This window comes from Myotis lucifugus, unplaced genomic scaffold, assembly GCF_000147115.1.
Source record: "Myotis lucifugus unplaced genomic scaffold, Myoluc2.0 scaffold_308, whole genome shotgun sequence".
NCBI classification, from domain to species: Eukaryota; Metazoa; Chordata; class Mammalia; order Chiroptera; family Vespertilionidae; genus Myotis; species Myotis lucifugus.
Window position 1 is genome coordinate 757,324 of NW_005871356.1, and position 24,102 is coordinate 781,425.

Consider the following 24,102-nt stretch of genomic DNA (forward strand, 5'->3'; position numbering starts at 1 on the left):
AGCATTTTACCTGAAGCTCCATTTGTTTGTGTGCTGCTGGTATGCAGGCCATTTGACAGTCCTATAGGACATCGCTGCTTTTCAATTGTTCTCTGTTCTTAAAGAGCTTTACTGCTTCCTCCATCCTCCCCAGTCCACCTTAAGACCCACCTCCTTTTCAGATCCTGGCAGCTACAAAGCTGTTTTCCCTCCCTGATCTCCTTTGGCTCTGAGTATCTTTAAGGAGCTTTTAACACATGGTGTGTTCACAGAACTGGAATGAGACTTGACCCCTCCCAAGGGGGAAAACAATAAGTTACTTTAAAGGGTTGGTTTCTCTAACAAAATATGTAGGTCTTTCTTTTTTTTATTCTTTATTTGGTCTGACATCATTACACTTCTTTAAGAATGCCAGTTACTAGGGTGGACAATACTTGACTTTAGAAGACAATACAATCACAATATATTCTTCTAAGAAGAAAACATATGCAGCTATAAGATATATTAACTGTCTCTTCAAACATCTTAGACCAAGCATATCAAACTTGGGGCCCACAGGCTGCATGTGGCCCACAACGAATAATTTTGTGATCTAGCCAATATAACGGTATGTCAGAAACATTTTAATAAAAATTTTGTCACTTAATTTTTACAATATCCTGTTATATATAATTATTAATAGCAAACTATAACATTCGCTAATGACTGATTACTATAATCATGTTGCATTCATTTCCCTGACATGCCTTATGCGCAGGCGCACCATTTCTCTCCACTAATACTAGCAGCGAATATTTTAGCAGCCGATTGCCACGTCTTTAGTCTTGTACTGACTTGTTTGGTACTTGTTTGCGCAACAGGAAATATTTCACTTTTGGAGAACAAGAAAAATAGGTTTATTTGTGTTAAGCTTATTAATTTGTGCAGTTATTCAGTGTCTGGTAAGTTAATGTTCAAGAAAAAATATTAATTTTTATTAAAATATTCTATTATTTTATGTTAACGATTACTCATTTATTTCAGCCCTTTGTATTCAGCATGTCTCTATTGAAATAAACCTATGTTCCTATGAAAATTGAAGCTTTTGTTTTTTTGCAGCCCACATAAACTCAAACCTTGTTTATTTGGCCTGTGTTAGCCTTTGAGTTTGACAGGCTTAGACTGTCATTGTTTTCTAAATGCTACTATAGCGCCCTCTGGTGATATTTTTATTTAACATTTTCCATCTCTTAGATCCTATTTTCTTTGAAAAAAGGAATGCAGGGAGAGAGTAACAACTTTTATTAACATCACTAGGCCTGGTGCACGACATTCGTGCCCTCTCGCAGTCCAGAAGCCCTCGGAGGATGTCTGACTGATGGCTTAGGACCGCTCCCTGTGGCAGGCTCCTGCCATGCCCACTGTACTCACCAGCAATGAGCCTGGCTCAGGTTTTCTGGCTGAGAGGCACTCCCTCTGTAGGAGCGCACTGACCACCAGGGGGCAGCTCCTGCATTGAGCATCTGCCCCCTGGTGGTTAGTGCACATCATAGCGACCAGTCATTCTAGCGTTTGGTCGATTTGCATATTACCCTTTTATTATATAGGATAGTTGACGTTTTAAAAAGTACTTTATGTGCATTATTTTGTCTGATTTTCCAAATTTTTCACTTGGCCTCACTTCTTGAGGGCAAGGCCATTTTTTTTACATTCTTTGAGTCCCCTGAAGATAGCAGGCCTCCCAACAATGAGCCTATGAGGTAGGCAGGGCCAAATTCATTAATCTCAATGAATGAATCCTGTGTTTCAGGAAAAAACAGACATTTTTTATGATATTTTTCATAAGCAAGTCAGAAAAATCTTGAAGATTCATAGAATGTAACATTATCTTAATGATGGATAGTAACAGTTAGGAAATGTCCCTGTTTTAGGAGATACTTGCTGAAGAAATTAAGGATGAATTTTATGAAATTTTAAACTTCCTTTCATATAGCTCATCAAAAGTGTATGTGTGTGTGTGAGAGAGAGAAAGAGAGAAAGAGAGAGAGAGAGAGAGAGAGAAAGTAAATGTGACAAAAAATTTTAATTGATACATTTGGTGAAGAGAGGTATGTGTTCATTGTCCTGATTTTTCAAATTTTGAAATTTGAAACTTTTTTAAATAAAATGTTGTGTTAATAAAGATGGATGGTTTCCAATCCCAAATTCAATAAATAAATCACTTTTTAAAATAGGACAGGTAATCAGTCAACCATGGGTTAAACACCTTCATAGGTCAATTTTTCCTTATGGCTAAAGTTAAAGGCTGCCTCCCTCATCTGCTCTCGGGAGTATCACAGAGTGAGCACAATCCCTCTGATTGGTGAGGACAGCTGGCAGGTCCTCTTCTCCCCACCACCTGTCTTGTTTGGTACCTAATTAAATATTTCTAAGTACAGTTAAACTCAATATTCCATATGGAGTCTGAGAAATATACCTATTCAGAATTATAGCCCAGAAAATGTAGGCTATATTTATATATTCTTTAGTCAGCCAACTTCATTGTTGACAAATATTGAGATGTATAAAATGCCTAAATATTTCCTATCTGGAATGCCATTAATCCAGAATGCTCCTATTCTACCACTTTAAACCAAGGATAAACCATTGGTCTTCTCTGAAATTTCAAGATCTTTTGAGATGGAAATTATAAGAAAACTAGAGGCCCAGTGCATGAAATTCGTGCAAAGGGTTCAACCTTGCAGCTGCTGTGGCTTGCCTTGGCCCTCACAGTCCTGGCTTCATCCAGAAGGTGGTCTGAAAGGACTTCCGGAAAGTCATTGGGCTGTCTGGTCTAATTAGCATATTATGCTTTTATTATTATAGATAAGGCATTTAATGATATGAAAGAAAAATTATATCCTCCTTACTTTATTGCTATTAAACAACACTTTTATCCCTTTCTCCATTTCTGCCAATAAAATTTTGTTCTAGAGGCCTGCTTATATTACAGCTAATGAACTGTGGAACCTGACCATAAAAATGAAAGTCTTAATAATTAACTGAAAGAGTCTGAGACAGAGATAAAAGACATGTACCTTCTTGCAGCTATAAAAAGAGAAATAAAATTCTATATCATAAGCTACTTTTAAAAACCTGATTTGATTAGGTACTAAATTAAGAATGTTCCCACTAAGCCAGCATAGCTCAGTGGTTGAGTGTCAACCTATGAACCAGGAGGTCACAGTTCAATTCCCAGTCAGGGCACATGCCCGGGTTGTGGGTTCAATCCTCAGTAAGGGGCGTGCAGGAGGGAGCCAATCAATAATTCTCTCTCATCATTGGTGTTTCCATCTCCCTCTCCCTTCCTCTCTGAAATCAATAAAAATATTTTTTAAAAAAAGAATGTTCCCAAGAATATCATTTGTTCTCCTTAGCATTATGGAGACATGTGTGAATAGTCACAACTGTTACTAGAATGTCTTCTATTTATTGCAGGAAGCCACCCATTGTCTTCACTATCAGAAAAGTGCCAACAAGGATCCCAGAATGCTGGTGAACCTTGAACCCATGGCAAGGGCCAGAGTTATGCACCGATTGCCTAGTCCAGACAATGGGGGCTCAAGCTATTTCCTGACCAGATAGTCTCAGAGTGAATCCTTCTAATATTTACTGACCTTTAAGATAGTCTGTCTGTTACTGCAATTGCCTGCCTAAGAGCTAGATGTGTATCCAAAATTGAATAAAAGGTTGGTGAGGCCTGGGCACCAGTGGAAGTCCTTTCTCTTGCATTGGGCTTGTCCACCTGGCCCCCAATATTTCCAAATTATTATTTCTTGTCTCATCTCTTTCATTTGTGTGTGGCCCCTCTTCCAGATCCTGAACCCTGAACCACACAGGACATGGGGGAACATTCACAATTTATTATTCAAAAGAAGTCCATTCTCTGTTAATATGTTTTTTTTAATGTATCTTTATTGTTGGAAGTGTTGCAGATGTCTCCCTTTTTTCCCTCCTATTAACCCTCTCCACCCCTACTGCCTCCCAGGCCTTGACCACACTATTGTCTGTGTCCATGGGTTATGCTTATCCTATACAATAAAAGGCTAATATGCAAATAGACCGAACGACGGAACAACTGAACAACCGAACAACTGGTCGCTGTGACGTGCCCTGACCACCAGGGGGCATGTGCAGGACATGGTGGGCGTCAGCCAGGCAGGATGGTGGAGCAGGTGAGTGGGGCGCCTGTTGCTGTCATCGGAACAAGCCTCTGGTGGTTACTAAAAATTCTTTGCTCCCAGGTACCATGGTCCTAGCCAGCGCTCGCACCTGCTGCCAGCACTGGCCCTGCTCCCACCTGCTGCCAGAGCCACCGCTCACACCCACTGCCAGCACTGGCCCCGCTCGCACCCCGCAGCCAGCGCCGGAGCCGCCACTTGCACCCGCTGCCGGTGCCTAGAGCCGATCCCAATCACTTGGCACCATAGCGGGTGCAAGCGGCAGCTGCCGGCCCTGATCACCCCTGAGGTCTTCTCCACCTCCCCCTGCTCCTGAGGGACGATAGGGCAGCAGCCACCGCTTCCACCCGCTGACAGCGCTGGCCCTGTTCACACCTGCTGCTGGTGCCAGCCCCAATCACTCTGCACCATCAGCGGGTGTGAGCGGGACTGGTGCCATTAGTGCGTGGGAGCGGCGGCAGGAGCAGGGCTGCCAGCAGACAGAGGACCGAGGCCGTGGAGGGAGGGGCCAGGCAGGGGTGCAGAGGATGGGCCGAGACCCTCCCCTGTGCCTACCACAGCCTCGCGGCCCACACTTCCTTTCAAGGGGCATGAATTTGTGCACTGGGCCCCTAGTCTATAATCATAAAAGCATAATATGCAAATTGACCGAACCGCCGTCTGAACGACCTTCCGGATGAAGCTGGGGCTGCAGCCGTGGGTTGAGGCAGCCGCAGCGGCTGGGAGGAAGGGACCAAGGCAGCCTCCAAGGCTGCAAGGGATCGAGGCAGCCACCATGGCTGCGAAGGCCTATCTTGCACAAATTTCATGCATCGGGCCTCTAGTATGCATACAAATTCTTTGGTTAATCTCTTCTCAGCCCCTCCCCCTTCCCTCTGAGATTCATCAGTCTGTGCCATGCTTCCATGTCTCTGGACCTATTTTGTTCGTCAGTTTATTTTGTTTTTTAAACCAAAAGGTCTTTTAAGGCTCCAAATACTTTAGGAAGTGTTGCCTGTCCTGTGAAAATAACCACCAAGAGGAATCTGCAATTCTGGTTGCCTTATTAAGAAGGTTTTGACCTGATAATAATATTATAAATGACATCTCTATATTCCTAAGCAGTCTTCTAATTGTTCTGACAAATTATAAAAGAATCATCAGCACTTTCCCTTTCTCCAATGTTCACCATGTGGAATTATTAACTGTTCCATAATAATGGGATAATTAAAAGCCCATGCCTTTGCTATAATTACTTTTTTAAATCTGAGAATCTGAATCTGTGTTTCATTTCTATTAATAAATCCATGGATGATGGTACAAGTGGAAGCATGACAGATAGGGAAAACAATTCTAGACCCAGCATAAGAATTCACCCCAGGGAGAATAATGAGGGGGACCCATGTAATCAGTCAGAGAGCTGCCCTCTGGTCCCCTTTAGGTCCTGTACCATATTGAGGACCCAGGGGTGGGTGCTGCTATCAATCTGGGTGTTCAGCATGGCAGAGCCAGGACAGCCTTGGTAAGGAACGCCTGTGCTCTTGGGCCCAACCTCACCTCTATGGCCACTACATTATTAGCCCACGAAGCAAGCACTTGGGGTGCTGCTGAGCAAAGTCCTGGGACAGTCACCTTGTTCACCTGATTGACAATCTCTTCCAGAATCAGACCTTTTGGTGAGATTCACATGGAACGTACGTTTCCTCACACAGTGCCTATTATTGAAAGTTCCATCCCATTATCTTTTCTAGTCTTCCTTATTACAAATTTTATTGATAAAGCATTTATTTTTTTTAATATATTTTATTGATTTTTTACAGAGAGGAAGGGAGAGGGATAGAGAGTTAGAAACATCGATGAGAGAGAAATATCAATCAGCTGTCTCCTGCACACTCCCTACTGGGGATGTGCCCGCAACCAAGGTACATGCCCTTGACAGGAATCGAACCTGGGACCTTTCAGTCCGCAGGCCGACGCCCTATCCACTGAGCCAAACCAGTTAGGGCCATCTGAAGCTTTTTGAGTGGTTTTCTTCTCTTGGCTTCAGATGAGGGGGAGTGCTTCCCTCATCCTCACCAGGAGGTAGAAAGGGCACATCCAGCACATGGACAACTCTGTCCAAAGAGACCTTCCCTCCTGACCACTTCTGCCCTCCCCCATGAATCTTTGCCCTCTCTTACACACAGATGAGCTGAAACTGGCAGTTGAAAAGTGCTGTGTCTTAGATGTCCTACATTAAGTAGTTGAGTGCCTGGCCTTAGAGTGTGGGGGTAATTTTGGTACCCATATTGCTTGGCCTTGGAATCTTCAGCCAAAACCGAGACAGTATGAAAAGTCGTCTTTGAATTTCCTGTTACATTTAATCATGGAATTATACCTTGCTCTTCTCCAGCCTGTCAGGTTTGCCAGAGGCCCCGGAGTTCCTGTCAGGAAAAGGTATGCTTAGGTTATTTACAAGAATGGATAACTCACAATATATTATTGCCTGCAAAAAAAAAAATACAAGGAAAATTCACTTCTTCAGGATCATAGAACCACCTTGAGGGAGTCTCTGACTCCCAATTCCATAATATGTGTTTATCTTGAAAAGTAACAGGGAAAACTGCACAACACAGTTTGGAGCTGCAGCTGCAAATCAGACGGCCACCTTCTCTGTATGCCATGCGTATGAAAGAGAAAGGACTTGATGGGTGGCTTTGGAACCTCGGTATTGAACAGCATTAGTACCAACCACTTCTGGCTCCCTCCTGTTCAACCCATCAGGGCTTTCTTCAGTTCAGACAGTTTTCTGTTCCAATTCATGGCGGCTCCAGCAAGGGCTGTCTTTGCCTCTCTAATGAAGTATGTACTCAAACAATGCCTACTAGAGCTGGGTAGCAGACATTTATGGCTTCATGAATGCCTCCCTTCAATTCGCTCAGTATTTATCTTCCTTGTGAGCACTAAGAAATCTGCTTCAACTTGTTTGAAATCTGCTAGACTATGACAACTGTACACTTTCTTGCCTGTTAGAAAGTCCAAAATGACAGGTCATTTTCACCTAGTAAGTCCGTCAGTTCAAAATAAACTGAGCTATTTTCTTAGGAGGCAGAATTACATACCAGTTAGCACTGTCCCTCATTGCTTCCCGTCTTCTGCTAGCTGAGATGGGGAAAGGTAGGTCAAGAATTTAACAGAGTCTGCTTCCAAGTGATACCTGGCGTTTGAGGCTCTCCAGCACTTCTGCACGTTGCTGCTATGCGCATTGTGTGATCTGTATTTGGAAACTACCTGTCTCCTACCTGGTCAGCTTATTTCCAATGCAGTGCACACCAGCAAATTCTCTAAAGGGACTGAGGGCCTCTAATTTCACCTTATAACAAGTTTATCCTTCTCACAGAAAGTAGATGGGATTTACAAATCTACTTGTCATTCCTGCCTATGGTTTTTTTAAATATACTTTATGTCAGGGGCAGCTGGCCTAGGAGCCGAGGACATTTCCCGAATGGGTCCCCCGTCCTTTGTGTCCTTTGCTCATTCTCACACTCAGTTTCCTCTCCATGGAGAATCCTGAAGGGCTTTCTCTTACTCATCTTGCACCCTCAAGACATAGCAGCGCACACAAAGTTCCGGGGAGCACGAAGCCCGGGCAGTCCTCCCGGTTCTCACGTGCTCCCGGTGGAATGCCTGGTCCCTCGCCTCCCACATCGCCCCTTGGAAAGGCTTACCTACGCTGCCTCGGCTACAGTCACCCGAGGAAACCCTGTCCTGGCACACACGGTTGGCGGCCAGGCGTGCGGACAGCCAGGGAGCCGCCGCTAGCCCGCCTCGCCCACACCCCGCCAGCCTCCCGGACCAGCCCTCGCGCGACCGCTAGAGGGCGCGGCGCGCCGCACCCAGGCCCCGCCCATCCCTCCCAACCCTCGTAAACCCCGCCCCACGTCCCGCCCCGCCCCCCAGCGCCGGAGGAGGCGGGACCACGCCGAGCGCAAGCCCCACCCACGCTGCGCCTGCGCCACGCCCCCTGCGTCGGGCACACGCCCCCTGCGTTGGGCACACGCCCCGCCCACGTCCCGACGGTGCGCCCGCCCCGGATGCGCGCCCGCGCTGGTCCGCGTTGACCAGCACAGAAGGCATGGCGAACCAGGTATTTTAGGCCCTGCCGCGGGCCCGAGTCCGAGGATGCGCGCGGGGGGGAAGCACAGCCTGGACCCGGGCTGCTGGGAACCGGAGCCGAACGAGGCCTCGGAGGAGCGGTTCGCGGGAAGGAAGCTGTGTTCCGCCTCCTTCCTGGGGAGGGCTCTGCGCTCTGGGCAGCTGGAGCGGAGCGGGAGACCGGGGGCGCGGGGCCAGGGTGGTCGGTGCGTGTTCCGGTGAAATGGCCCGAGGCCGAGCTTGGCCTGTGCAGAGAGCGCGGCAGGCCCTTCTGTTCAAGGTGATTTCGTTAATAAAGGTGATGAGAGGCCGTGGGAGCTGCACCCCCGCTGGTATTGATTGGCATCTGGTAAGATGAGATGCCTTGCCCGTCGTTTTGCGCGAAGTCGCAGAACCGATCCAGGTCTTACTGTGACTTGCCCAGGGTCATACTTGCGGGTGCAGAATTGTAATTCCTGTTACAGTTCAGATGTGGAAGTGGGGCAGTCGCCTGTGATTTAGAGCGGGGCTTTGTTGTGATTCGATTGTCATCGAAAGGAAACATCCTTTAAAAGTGGAGGGCTGGAGAATAAATCACATATGGATGGACTATTCCTGTTGCTCCAGGTCTCTAGTGTGCGGTATGACTTCATTGTTAATATTCAGCATTGGACCTTTGAGCTTTACGGTACATTGAGGTGAAAAGGATTCCAGTGCAGAGTCTGAATTTTTTGTACCATCAGATTTAATATCTACGTTTCAACTTTAAAAGCAGAATTTCTCCCCTTGCCAACTTACACAAGCCACTCATCCTATATAATCCTCTATAATAAAGAGCTAATATGTTAATTAGACCAGATGGCAGGATGACCTTCCCGGAGGACTTTCCTGACCGACCAGTGGGCGAGGCTGCTGGGAGGGCCAAGCCCCTCGCACGAATTTTGTGCATCGGGCCTCTAGTCTCTCTATATAGTTTAACTCTCCTTTCCCCTCCACTCTTTGTTTCACTGCTACTAATAACTACTAACTTATTTTTGCAAAGCTACCCTGTGCCAAAGAGAATGAGTATTAGGGGCTTCATATTCATTCTCATTCACCCTTCACAATTACCCTGTATGTAGGTGTTTTATCACCGTTTGTAACTCTTCTCCTTCAGTATCCCAGTTAAACGCGATGCTTTCTCAAACTCACTACCAAAGTTACACTCTTTCTCCACTTTTCAAATTCTGTAGCACTTTGTGCCTCTAACTTTAAACCACACTTTTTGTAATTATTGACTTTCCAGTCTGTCGCCTATAAACCCAGTGGCTTTCAACCTTTATTCTACCGACTTGTTTCATAACCATTATGTAAACTGATGGAAATCTTCCCTGTTACATTTGATTCTCCGGGAATGGAGGGCTGTACTAGAATCTCTAAGGCAACATTATGCTATAGAAATATAATACAATTCACGTATGTAATTTTAACTTTTCTATTAGTCATATTAAAAAGCATTAAAATTGTGTTAAAATTTAATCCAACATATTGAAAATACTATTTCAACATATAATCAGTATTTTAAAATATTATTGAAGTAGTCTTACCTTTTTTTGTACTAAGTCTTCAAAATCGTACAGCTTAACTCAGTTCAGACTGGCCATTTTTCAAGTGCTCAGTAGCCACAGGTGGTGGCAAGTGAATACTGTATTGGATGGCACAGTTAAAAAGGATAGGAATAGCAACACCTGGCCAGCTGGTGTTGCTCAGTGGTGGAACAACCTGGGTATGTGCCCTGATGGAGAATCGAACCTGCCACCTTTTGGTGTGCGGGACAGTGCTCCAACCAGCTGAGCCACACCAGAGTGATAGGTATGGTTTTTTAAAGTTCCCCCATTCTGGTTCTCCTTACATTCCTTCCCATCCTGTGGTTTTGTACTACACCAATGTTCCTTACACCAACCTGAACAAAAGAATTTCACAGGGTACGTGTTAAGCATTCAGATTCCTTGGGCCCTATGCCAGACCTACTGAATCAGATTCTCTTAGACCTGTATTCTTTACCTGCTCCTGTAGAATGTCATTAAGTTTTCCATGAATAAAACTTTTCAACCGGAAGAGGCTTTTATATCTGACCAAAGGTTAGCTAAGTTAAAGACTTTAATGAATATTACTTATACGAAATCTAAAAAACAGGCAAAACAATTCTCCATATCACTTAGAGGTACATGTTTCCTTTTTTTTTTCTTTTATTAATATATTTTTATTGATTCCAGAGAGGAAGGGAGAGGGAGAGAGAGCTAGAAACATGAATGTTGACAGACAGTCATTGATCAGCTGCCTCCTGCACACCCCCTACCAGGGCTCAAGCCTGCAACCCAGGCATGTGCCATGACCAGGAATCGAACCCAGGACCCTTCATTCCAAAGGCTCTATCCACTGAGCCAAATCGGCTAGAGCAGTACATGTTTCTTTGTGAATCTTTAATATGCTTCCTAAGATTAGCATTCATCAGTATCTAAATTAACTAACAAGCAGTTCATTATTCGTTCAGGTGAATAAACAACTTGCTCTTTTTTTCTCCCGTTTCAGGTGATCAAGTGCAAGGCAGCGGTTGCCTGGGAGGCCGGAAAGCCTCTCTCCATCGAGGAGGTAGAGGTGGCACCCCCAAAGGCTCATGAAGTTCGAATTAAGGTAATGTTACATCTAAGGCAATGGAAAAAGAAGACTTACAATTAGGTCTCTGGATAGATTAATACTCTTGAGTTCTGCAGAGGATAAATCCCAAAGGAGAGTGTCGAGAACAAGGTATTGAAAATCCTCCAACCACAGAGTCACAACATCCTCCTCTTATTTTATCCCTCTCTCCTCTGCAGCACTCCTCCCATCTTTTAGCTTTGATGTTGGGCTGAGCAGCCTTCCCCAGGGATCACTGCAGTTTATTTTCGTAGCCTAGGTTTAAGGTGACTTTGACAGATGTGTCCCCTTTCTGCTGATCCCATAACTTAAAATGTATGGTGACACATTAGGAACAAAAGAAAAAGAAATGGTCTTTAGTTTTGTTAGGTGAGACTTCAAATAAGATTTGGGAAGAGGCTCCTGATCAACTGGAGCAACAACCCAGTGAAGTCATCTTAGAGAGCTTTAAATACTGACCCTTGCAGACAGGGCCCGAGTTCCAGGGATGCATTCATTATTCCAATGCTGCTTAAAGAAGCTATCCCAGGAGAGAGGCATAGTTCACAAGGCCACCAGCTGGGTGATTTTAGCATTCTTCTCTGTTTTGATGTAAAATTAATGGTTTAAAGTAGTGACCTTTGCCCTGGCCCGTGTGGCTCGGTTGGGCATCATCCCAAGCACCAGGAGGTCACCGGTTCAATTCCCAGTCAGGGCACGAGCCCAGGTTTCCAGCTTGATCCCCAGTAGGGGGTGTGGCCGATATTAGGCTCTCACATTGATGTTTCTCTCTTCCTCTCCCTTCCTCTCTAAAAAATCAATAAAAATGTTTTTTAAAATAAACTAGTGACTTTTAAATAAAACTAACATCCTAGAAAAATCAGCTTTTTTTTCTATAAATTGGAGTAAACGTCCCCGGTCCTACCTCCAAACACACAGCACATAAACACGTACTGACTCATGCTCCCAGGGACCACACATATCAGGTCAAGAAGCACAAATAACTTTTCAAGGTCCTTGTCAACCCAGACCCAGAAATCTGAAATATTTTCATAGTTAAGTTCAGAAACTAACCTGGTTGTGATTTTGCCACTGAAAAAGAAACTGTCCTGGCTGTATTGTTTGGGGCACACTGAGTTCAGCTGTCTTTCCTGCAATTGCCAACAAATAGCGAAGAATGTTACATTGTAAGTGGGTATGTAAGTGAGAAGCAGAGAAGTATAAATACACTCTCAGACTTTTTCTTGGTGCTTTTTTGGTGATTTGGAAAGATAACATACTTAAAAGAGATAGGGATAAAGGGCTTATTTAAGCAGAATTTGTGTGTGTGCTAAAAGGGAGTTGGTTCCACTAAAAGCTCTGAGTTTTAGTGCAGACCAAGCAGACTGGCATATTTCAGAAATAATCCATAGCTTTTTAGAAATACCACTTCCCAACAGTCATGAAGAGCCCAGCAGTGAAATGGCTTTGCATACAGGTGCTCTTCCTCTTCACCTTGTTTGCTTTGTCTTGCTAATATGCACTGAAAAGGAGAATAGATGTGCCATCTTTCATTGAATATAAATACTCTGCCCTTTAATGTACTACTAAGAAAAGGCTGCCAATTCTAGTTGTTAAGATGTCATCTATTTGTAAGCATATACTGATTTTAGAGAGGTTAAAGTATGAAAGAAAAGTATCTTGGAATCAATGGAATATATTAAAATAAAAGGGCCTTTCCTTTGACCAATGCCTCACTGAGTCGCATGCACACACACTGAAATGCTGTTTATTTGAATATCTTGATAGATTATTGCCACTGCAGTGTGCCACACTGATGCCTATACCCTGAGTGGGGCTGATCCTGAAGGGAGTTTTCCAGTGATCTTGGGACACGAAGGTGCTGGAATTGTGGAAAGTGTTGGCGTAGGAGTTACTAAGCTAAAAGCAGGTAAGAGGGTATTTGAACCACTTGTTTTACACCACCATAGGGAAATAACACTTCTGATCAGCTACACATTGTTTATTTATGAACAAATTATCACCTAAGAAAGTTATGAAGATTGATTTTATTCCTCACCCAGGAAGCATAAATACAGGGTCGACAAAAGTAGACTGCAGTTGTTTGTATGGAAAACAATAACTAATAAATAATACAACAAGAATAAACTGTGTTTCCCATAGTCACAACTGTAAAACTACTTTTGGCCCCCCCCCCATATTTGATGCGGTTTTTTCCCTGATTTTGCAGACTGTTGTTCATCTGAAACTGTTAAAAACATTTCCGAAGTCAGTTTCTAAGCAAGAATTTTTAGATACCCATCAGTGAGTCAGTAGTTTGAGGCACATGACTCCTTGTACTCCAGTTATTGTTTTTAAAAGTTTCCTTTAGTCAAAATTCTGAAACATATTTTTTTGCAGAGTCAGGCATTGTCTGAATGATGTTATGTAGGTGAAGTTCTAAGCCTTGAAGAGGTTAACTTTCAAAGCCGAATGAGCTGACAGGAATAGGAATTTGCAGGGGCTGATACATTCATTAGAAATAGATGCTACGCATCCAGGATAATGTCTTTGTATTATTTTCCAGGTGATACTGTCATCCCGCTTTACATCCCTCAATGTGGAGAATGCAAATTTTGTCTAAATCCTAAAACAAACCTTTGCCAGAAAATAAGGTTAGTATCTTTTTATTTTATTTTTAAAACAAGATTCATTTTTAAAATGATAATAATAAGTGTGTGGGTTGCCAAAACCGATTTGGCTTAGTGGATAGAGCGTCGGCCTGCGGACTGAAGGGTCCCAGGTTCGATTCCGGTCAAAGGCATGTACCTGGGTTGCGGGCACATCCCCAGTGGGAGATGTGCAGGAGGCAGCTGATCGATGTTTCTCTCTCATCGATGTTTCTAACTCTCTATCTCTCTCCCTTCCTCTCTGTAAAAAATCAATAAAATATATTAAAACAAACAAACAACAAAAAAAAAATAATAAGTGTGTGGCAATTTATACACACCATTCTACATGAATTATTTCAATCCATCTTTATGGCAACCTCACTGTCATCATTAGTATCCCAGTTTTCATAGATGAGAAAGTTAAGACTCAGAAATTAAGTGATTTTCCAAGTATCATCAGCTATTAAGAGAGAAAACTGAGTTTTCTGAACTCAGTCTCTTTCCATAACACTAGGCTAAGTTTGCTAACATATGTAATAAGGAGGGACATGCTTATGAAATTAAATGAAATCATTTATATGCCATTTTATTATCCATGAAATCGAAATCGAAGTAATAAAACTTATTTCAGCACACACACCCCCACCCCCACCCCACGTGGCTCAGTAGTTGAGTGTCAACCTATGAACCAGAAGGTCACAGTTCGATTCCTGGTCAGGGCATATGCCCGGGTTGTAGTTTTGAGCCCAGTGTGGGGCATGCAGGAGGCAGCTGATCAATGATTCTTTCTCATCATTGATGTTTCTGTCTCTCTCTCCCTCTCCCTTCCTCTGAAAATATATCTTTTTTTAAAAAAACTTCATAAGGTTACTGGGAAGACTACAGGAGATAACATGACTCCTTAACATGGGAAAGGTAGTTACTTTATTGTAGTAAGGTAACAGGTCTTAAAGAACTACTTCTTTGAGGCAGTTTACGATCTTTTTGTATTTGTATCCTTTTTTGTTTTCTTTTTATTGAGGTAGAAGAGACATAATAAAGTACTTAAAGTATACAAATCTTAAGTGTACAGTGTTATGCCCAGATTTTAGGATCCCCAAGAGACCACACCAGGGAGCCAGTCGTGTCAGATGCAAAAGCAAAGAGTCTTTTATTCAAACCCGGGCTTGGCTCCCCTACCCTCCTTACTGACACAGGAGCAAGTGGCAGAGAGACCCAGCCCTGTGGGGAGAGGGGTTTTATAGGGGGTTGGAGTAAGGGGAGGAGAAAGGGCTGTGGGCCCTGCCGATTGGCCAGGCGCAAGTCGGTGTCTTGTTACACAGGATGTGGTCATATCTATGGTGCGCACTTCCCCCTTGATTGTCATTGGTTAGTTTAAAGAAATCCTAGGTGTGAGAGCAGAGGCTTGGGCTTCCGGGAAGAAGCCTTGCTGAGCACATGGCTGCCCAAAAATGGAGGATCCAGGGTAAGATGGAGGGCGTAGTCCTCGCCCTTTCATACAGCTCAATCTGTTTTTATGTATGTACATACCTAATGGTTATAACCATCACCCAGATCAAGAAAGAACCCTTCCAGCACCCCACAGAGTCCTCCATGTCCGTTCCAAGTCACCACCTGCCTCCTTCAACGGTAACCTCTATTCTGATTTCTTTCTCTGTAGAACTTCATATGCATTATGTGCTCTTCCGTCTGGTTTCTTTCATTCACAATGTCTGGGAGATGTATCCAGTTTGCTCAGTCATATTCCATTCCAAGTATCACTACCTTCTCTTTGGTGATATGCAAAGTGCTGAGATCTCAGAAAACCTCTGCATATTGTTCTTGGATTCCCAAAGAAATAATCCAGAGGACTGGCTATGAAAGACATGAGTTTATTAGGACTTATACGCACACCAATGGCGCTGACACCAGTGAAGTTGAATCACTAAGTCACTTCCGGCCTACAGACAGGCCACTCCAGGGGGGCCGCCAGCCAGTGCTATTATCTCACCACCACCTAGACTTTCCCAACACAAGGTTTTATAGAGTCAGAAAACAGAAAAATAGGGCATGCAGAAGGAGGGGGATGGGCCTGGAGGGATCAAAACACTTCTTGCCTGAGGAGCTGACCAGGCTCCCAAGGTCTCACAGTCAGCTTACTAATGGCCTTCATTGTCTTCCCACACGGTGTGTGTGAGGAGGGTGTAGGGGGCGGGGTATTAGACCATGGAGAGGGGCCCTTGTTCCCATTTACCCCACAGGTAGTTCCTAGGGCTGGAATGCTAAGTCATAGGGTACACTCCCACCAGCTTTATACGGGAGATCCCTTTGTCCTTGCATTTGTTTTCTAATGCCATTGACAAAATTAGTTCATATTTTTGGAAAACAAGATTCCATTTGTTTTATAACATAAGTCAAATTACTTTGGGCAAAGCTAGAACAAAAAGAAATTGTTTTCAAAGGGAATTTCAAGCAGCCTGGAAATTTTGTGACACCTCAAATATAATGATGGTAGTGGGCTTTCTATGGCTATCTGGTACCATGTGGAGGGACAAGTCCTTCCAGAGCTTACATGCATCCTACATCACCTCCTGTGTGTGCACTCCTCTGGGAGAAAGTGATTACATATTCGGGAGGGCTAAGCAAGCAGATAGCTCTCGTGAAGATACGACATTCATAGTGGAGCTTTGTCACCTATTTGCTCTTTGTTTCTGGTCATATTTCTGTTTTTCTCTCGAAGAACTTGTATTTACTCTTGGATCCAGAGGCAATTCATTTCTCTTCATTTGTGTATTTGTTTATTCATATATATTCCAAAGGATTTGTCTAAGAGTGTACCTCAAATTGTTACCTGGTGGGGTCTGGGCCCAGAGCGGGTCTGTGGGTCTGCCTTGAGCCGGCTGGTAGCATGTGAGCTCTTGACTTCATGCAGGAAAGATTTCATAACAGGAGTCCAGGTGATTTTGAGAGTACATTAATTAAAACTGGTGACAGTGAAACAAAGGAAGAGTTAAAGGTAGAAGCAGCAACAGGAAAGAGACTAGGCAGAGCTGCTTTGGCTCACTGAGAAATAGAAATCACAGTCAAAGAAGTGAGCCAGGGAGGGGCTGCTGTTAGCTCATTGGAAAGTCGGAGAAAAGGGGGCCTTGGAGACAGGTTCAGGGGGTGAGCCCAGGATGAGATGCCGCTGCCCGCTGCTCCCTTGGTGGCAACTCTTGTAGGTCCCTTAGAGTTTAGAAAAAGAGCAGAGATGCAAGGCACAGGCATGCTATAGTGAGAGGGCACCGTTGCTCCTTTGTTTTGAGGCGTTTTATCTTTAGCCAGTGGAAATCCAAGTGGAGGTCTCAGAGGGGGGTCTTAACAGGGTATTCACTAGCTTTCCAGGTGTGTCCTTCAATATGTTGATTCATCAAAATGTGCATATGGAGGGGTCAGGGTTCTTTTCTGGTTAGTTTCATTTTAAAACGACTTCATCAGAGAGGGACTGGGATGAGGCCAGGCTTCCCCAAGACGGTCTGGAGCAGCCGTGGGCAAACTACGGCCCGCGGGCCGGATCAGGCCCGTTTGAAATGAATAAAACTAAAAAAAAAAAAGACCGTACCCTTTTATGTAATGATGTTTACTTTGAATTTATATTAGTTCACACAAACACTCCATCCATGCTTTTGTTCCGGCCCTCCGGTCCAGTTTAAGAACCCATTGTGGCCCTCGAGTCAAAAAGTTTGCCCACCCATGGTCTGGAGTGTGTAAACCATTTGCTCCTAAGTGCCCTTGGTTAGGGAAGGTAAAACCTTGTGATTCATTAGCTGGCTATAAATTGCTCAAATTGTTTTGCCTTGTTTAATTATTTTTGTCTCAGTTTCCCATATTCTGCTTCCCTAGCTTCTTACTACTCTGCTTTAAAATTATAGTGTTTGTTTTTATTAACAATAAAAAATATTTATTAAGCACTCTGTGCCAGGCTCAGTGCTAATGCTTTACATAACATCTCATTTGATTTTTTTTTATTTTATTTTATTTTAGCAATCTATGAGAAAGAGTTGTTCTCTGCATTTTCTAGGGAGGAAACTGAAAGTCCAGTTTCACACAGGATTTGAGCCCAAGTGTGTCTGACTTCAGGGCTCATCCTCCTAAACAAGACACTATATCACCTATACGTTTAGATTATCAAAAATAAATTTTGCTAACGTATATCATATTGGTTGCCTTTGTGAGTTTGTTCTCCCACCTCCATCCCCGTTACTGTAACCAACTACTCAGGCAAAAAACTAAGTGAACAGAGAAAGTAACTTGAATCCCTGAGGATTGCTACACTTTTGAAAAGGCCTGCTGAAAGATCTAAATTAGCCAGTTTGGCCATCTGTTTTCCTTAGCCAAATGGATCATTGCATGTGGTCTCTGCTTGTGTAGATGCTGGGTTTAGCTTGATGCTTTATGAAGTTACATTTGCTCACAGAGTGTTATGATGGAATTTTAAAATAATTTTATCTGGTCCATAAGTTGTACCTGTTAAAAATTATTTCAATACTCTGACAGTAAGATCCAGAAGAATATTGAATGTTGGAAAAGATGTGAGTTTATAAATCTCTTACAAGTTTCCCTATTGTTGAAAGAGATAACTGATTAATACATACATTAGAAATTGGACTTTTGGTCTTAGCACACTTTTCTAACTATTTATATTAGTTGTTATTTTTAAAAGTAATTCTTTTTCTTATAGGTTTTAGGGAACCTAATTCTATCCTGCCTTTTTCCTTTTCTGTTTTCTTTAGAGTCACTCAAGGAAAAGGATTAATGCCAGATGGCACTAGCAGATTTACTTGCAAAGGAAAGAAAATTTTACATTACATGGGAACCAGTACGTTCTCTGAATACACAGTTGTGGCTGACATCTCTGTTGCTAAAATTGATCCTTTAGCACCTTTGGATAAAGTCTGCCTCCTGGGTTGTGGCATTTCCACTGGCTATGGTGCTGCTGTGAACACTGCCAAGGTAAGTGTTGGCCTGGCTTTTAGCTCCCACCTTCTAATTTGATACAACAAAACTTTGCTGAAATAATTAATTTGGTCCGATCTGTAAGAAACCTGGTGATTTTCTTGACTCTTGTGGAAGCAGTACCTCATAGACTGTCTTACTATTAGGTGGAGCCTGGCTCTACTTGTGCCATCTTTGGCCTAGGAGGAGTTGGATTGGCGGTTATCATGGGCTGTAAGGTGGCTGGTGCATCCCGGATCATTGGTGTGGATATCAATAAAGATAAATTTGCAAGGGCCAAGGAGTTTGGAGCCTGTGAATGTATCAGCCCCCAGGACTTCAGTAAACCCATCCAGGAAGTGCTCGTTGAGATGACCGATGGGGGAGTAGACTACTCTTTTGAGTGTATTGGTAATGTGAAAGTCATGGTAAGTATGCTTGGTTGGCCTCATTCCTTTCTCTCTCTCTCTCTCTCTCTCTCTCTCTCTCTCTCTCTCTCTCTCTCTGTAACTTTTTTTTTCTAATATATTTTTATTTATTTCAGAGAGGAAGGGAAAGGGAGAGATAAAAACATCAATGATGAGAGAGAATCATTGATCAGCTGCCGGCTGCACACCCCATACTGGGCATGTGCCATGACCTCCTGGTTCATAGGTCAATGCTCAATCACTGAGCCTCGCCCTGCTGGGTTGTAACTGCTTTTTTAATGTAATTTTCTTAAGATTTAAAGTTTTATTTTTGTAAAGGAGAAGTCTCTTGATAAGAATTATTCTAATAGAAGGAAGGAAAAATAATGATTTGAACTACAAATGGGAAATGACATGAGTGACTCAGGGAAGGATGAAGAAAAATGTTTCTTTGCCTTCCATGCATGCTGGATCTTAGAGTATGTCTGCTTAAATAGAGGCAGAGTGATGCAGTTGTAGAGAGTATGCGCTTTGAAGGTGGATAAACATCCACATGCTAAATCAGTGACCCTGAACAATGACTTCTCTAAATCTCAGTTTCCTCATATGTAAAATACAGACAGTAAAGCCCCTACTTGATGCAAAGTAGATATTCAGCAAAAGTGTCAGTATTACTTCTCTGCCTACTTCTTTTATTAAAGTCTTTAGAATTTTGAGCTGGTATTTACTTTTAAAAATGGACAGCAAGTAAAAGCTTTAAATCTTTTCCATTGGTGTCACTATATAGCCAAGGTAATAAATTTCTTTTTGTTTTTTCTTTTTCTTTTTTTTTTTAAGGGGAGAATGATGATTTTTATTTTTTTAAATATATTTAATTCATTTTTTTACATAGAGGAAGGGAGAGAGATAGAGAGTTAGAAACATCGATCAGCTGCCTCCTGCACACTCCCTACTGGGGATGTGCCCGCAACCAAGCTACATGCCCTTGACCGGAATCGAACCTGGGACCCTTGAGTCCGCAGGCTGACGCTCTATCCACTGAGCCAAACCGGTTAGGGCAATGAATTTCTTAAAGAAAGTAAAATTGTTTAATAAAAGTAAATGCACTAAACATTCTACTTGATCATTTTCCTGCCGTTTTTTTAGAAAGCTTTGTGAAACCACTCTCTTTGCCCTTCTCCCCCAGAGTTTCTGGGGAAGCAGATATCCTCGGCAAAATGCACTGACTTCTGTGATTTGGTTCATCTCTGCCTGCAGAGAGCCGCGCTGGAGGCCTGCCACAAAGGCTGGGGCGTCAGCGTGGTGGTAGGAGTCGCTGCTGCCGGTGAAGAGATCGCCACTCGGCCCTTCCAGCTCGTCACAGGGCGCACATGGAAAGGCACCGCCTTCGGAGGTGATTGTTGGATGGGATGGCACGTTTTGTCTCTCATTTCTATTTGCAGAGTTTTAATTGCAGGCCAGTTTTCTTGGTTTAACAACAATTTTCACGGGCTTCTTCTCATACTGAGTTGTTGTATACAAAGTTATTTTAGTAGAAGAGTTTCACACTCAATCAATATTTTCTCATGAAGCTCAAAGCCACATTTTACTCAGTAAAAGAAGAAAATTAATATTTGTTAATGAGGCCATCGCTGGGGGTAGGGCAGGCATGAGAACTTGTTTGCAGGCTAGGCAAACAACAGTCATCCACACTGCGTCATGTTGTGGAGTTAAATAGGTTACAGGCATTTTTTATTCATTTTTCTGGAGGGTGCAGTGGTCAATCATACCTCTGAAGAGTACTGATTTCAGCGTAACTAATATTAAATCAAACTGAAAACGTTAAATTAGACAAAACCTTATAACAAAATTAAAAAGCTGCCAGACTGATTATTTTTCCCTGGTATGATCCTAAAAAGTGCATGGTTGTTAACCTTTCGTACGCCATAAGCCTCTAGATGCAAGGATGGTTTCCATTTTGGACACATGGCAGTTAACTGGTTAGGGTTGCCTACGTTTTAATAGGTTTTTAAAAAAATATATTCTCACTATCCTCTTAGGAATAAGATCATATAGCATGAGCTTTGCATGATCTGTGTATCTGTTAACATCCACTACCTTACGTTATGCCTGCTTTTTTGAAAGTCAGAAGAGAAGATTCAGGAAATATGCTAAATTGGAGAATTTGGCCAAAGTTTTCCTTCTTTATACTAGAGAATTTGCTGTAGAAATGTCACGCTGACTAAACCCTCCTGTCCTGGAAGTATGCTGAACTTGAGAATCTTAGAACAGATCTTTAAAGCCACACATGCAACTCAGAGGCATCCTCTCAGGATCCAGAGCTGAATTTGAAGGGCCTTCTAAGGCTGGGTGACTGAGCCGGGCCGGGTGGTAGGAACCTCTGACTGAAGCCTCGTCCTAGCTCAGTGCTGTTTGGGAACTAAGCAGGAGCATTTGGGGCCCCATGGTGTTCCTAAAACAGCGGTCGCCAACCTTTCGGGCCTCACGGACCACCAGTTGGCGACCACTGTCCTAAAATATGACCCACAGATGTAAATAGATGTTTTGGTCTAGAGTTGTAGATGTCTCAGTTTTAATAGGAGTTTTGAAAGAGAAAGAAAAAGCTCTCAGTTTGTAGGGGAAAAATAATTAGTAGAGGATATAATGAGGGAGATTTGGAAAAAGCTCAAAAGAGATTTGAAATCTGGTCCAAAGCATCCTGGCTTTAAAAAGTAGGAAGGCTGCTTTGTTGATTTATTGCTTCTTTCAATAACAAGTGAAAAATTAAAGCATCTGATTTTCTACTTTGCTTTCAGTTTCACAGTTTTCCATTCTGAGTTGCTATCCCTATTCATTGTTGATTTAACACCAAAGAAAGAGTCACGTAGCACATCAATATTTTTCTTCCTTACATTTCATTATAATGGAAATCTCTGCTATTATGGACCTAAAAAATAAGCTTCTAAGACTTACAGAGTTCTATTCTGGGTAGTCTAAAAGTCTCAATTGAAACTTAATGACATTTTAGTAAATCAATATAGAAAGAGGAACGTACTAAAAAGTCATTTACTTTTTTCTTAACTAATATTCATTGAATTCTTTCTCATCTCTATGCTGATTTTGACTTTTTCATTCCTATGTAATGAAAACATTTATTCTCTTAAATGTCTTTGTTTAACCCACAAAGTAATAAACATACTGTAGAAACTTGCTGAAAAAAATTAATGAATAGATGTATGATTTCTTTTAGGATGGAAGAGTGTAGAAAGTGTCCCAAAGTTGGTGTCTGAATATATGTCCAAAAAGATAAAAGTTGATGAATTTGTGACCCACAATCTGTCTTTTGATGAAATTAACAAAGCCTTTGAACTGCTGCATGCAGGGAAGAGGTAAGCTGTCCCTTAGGTTGTATATTATAGAATAAGTTTATGGAGGAAAAAGGATAAACATATCAATTTAATGTTCCTAAAAGAAAAGATACCATTCAAAACCTACATGTATTGTTTCTTTCTCTTACAGCATCCGGACTGTTGTGAAATTTTAAATTCAAAAAAACGAAAATATGTCCATCCTTATAACTGAATCATGTGAGCTGATTGAAGCAGCCAGACAAGCTGGGAGGAGCTCTTACAAGTTCACAGCCTCTTAGATGTTCGGTAACCTACTCTAGGGAATAATGTTTCCTGTATAATTAATCTCTCTAATCAAGGGGAAGGCTAATACAGTCATAAATCTGTTTTCTGGACTCTCCTTGTGAATAATTGTTAGCTCATTAAGGAATTTTTTAACAAAATAAAAGTAATTTCTGCATAAATGTTTATCTCTGTTTTATGCTAAATTTATACTCACGGTTTTTCCCCCACTATCTTTATTCTTTAAAGGGAAGATGGAAGCAGGCCAATAATGAGTTTATGAACTTTGTCTGCTACTGGCTCAGTAACTTTCGCTTAACTTTTAAGAGTCTCAGGCCCATTTACTGAAGAACAGATTTCCTTAGCCATCAGTGGCAAAGTTAATGAGAACCCAAGAAGGCCTCTGTGAGGTTATCTTGAGGGCAGGCAGGTAATGTGCCTTGTTCAAACTTACATACCCCCAGTTCCTAGCATGATCTAGCCCACAGTAAGCACTAAAATTCATCATTGAAACAACCTTCTGTACTTAAGTAGGTGTGTGTGTGTTCTTAGCTCTATAAACTATTTCAAGATTATAAAAATTACAGTTATTTATGTACTGAATGTCCAAGTTCCGGGCACTTACTTTGATCAGATCTTCACATGTTACCATTGGCCAGACACATTGCACTTCCAGAGGAAGCAGTGTCCAGAAATCGATGTCTAGCACTCTCATGCCTGTTATGCGTTTTACTGCCTGGGCATACAGTAAGTCCTTGCTTACTGTCGATAGGCTCTTGGCAATTGCAACTTTAAGCAAAAGGACACCTCACCAAACCAATTTTCCCATAGGCTAACTGATAGAAACAACAGTTAAGTTCCTACCGCATATTTCTGGTCACAAAAACATCACCAAACTAAAGATTCAACATTGAAATAAATGGGAGCTATACATACATTGAAGAAAGATTAATAAAAACAAGTCAGATAATTATGTTCCTCCAACCCACTGATTCCAGTTCAGGGTTGCGGGTAGCTAGAGCATCTCTGCAGCTCAGGGCGAAGGAGGGACTCCCATCACAGGGCACACTCACACCACATGCACTCAGACTGGGGCAATGTGGACACGCCATTCACCTCACATGCACACCCACACAGACATGGGGAGAATGTACCAACTCCACACAGACAGTGGCCCCAACTGGGAATTTTTTTCTCATCAACATTGCAACGAAATCAAGTTGAAGGAAACCAGCTTATTCAAGGACCTGCTATACCTCACTTTATTGTGCTTCTCAGATACGGGTTCCGTTTTTCTTATAAACAGGTTTGTGTGGCAACCCTGTGTCGAGCAAGTCTATCAGCACCATTTGCAACAGCATTTGTTCACTTCAGGTCACATTTTGGTAATTCTCGCAACATTTCAGATAGTGGTTCCTCTAATGGATCTGGGCAAAGTACATTGAAAACCTAGAAAGGATTCACCATTCTAGATGCCATTAAGATCATCCGTAACTCATGTGAAAGGTCAAAATACCGACATAGAGAGTTCGGAGGAAGTTGGTTTGAACCCTCA

The 24,102-nt window shown here is 42.6% G+C and overlaps 1 protein-coding gene across 5 annotated transcripts; it reads left to right on the top strand.

Annotated features, from left to right (window-relative positions):
* The first annotated feature begins 8,198 nt into the window (after window positions 1–8,198).
* LOC102430550 (alcohol dehydrogenase class-3) lies at window positions 8,199–22,729 on the top strand. Of its 5 annotated transcripts, none has more exons than XM_006100291.3 (9): window positions 8,199–8,283; window positions 10,842–10,943; window positions 12,714–12,855; window positions 13,492–13,579; window positions 18,328–18,547; window positions 18,697–18,957; window positions 20,194–20,329; window positions 22,166–22,304; window positions 22,435–22,465. In XM_006100291.3, the coding sequence occupies exons 1-9, from the start codon at window positions 8,272–8,274 to the stop codon at window positions 22,457–22,459; spliced, it is 1,125 nt and encodes a 374-aa protein (XP_006100353.1). In that variant the 5' UTR covers window positions 8,199–8,271; the 3' UTR covers window positions 22,460–22,465. The 5 variants fall into 5 exon arrangements, 3 of the variants coding, with proteins under 3 accessions (XP_006100353.1, XP_023619688.1, XP_023619687.1); XM_023763919.1 differs by lacking the exon at window positions 8,199–8,283 and adding an exon at window positions 8,345–8,571 and having other exon boundaries at window positions 22,435–22,729; XR_002832037.1 differs by lacking the exons at window positions 8,199–8,283; window positions 22,166–22,304 and adding an exon at window positions 8,332–8,571 and having other exon boundaries at window positions 20,123–20,329; window positions 22,435–22,729.
* Window positions 22,730–24,102: the final 1,373 nt, after the last annotated feature.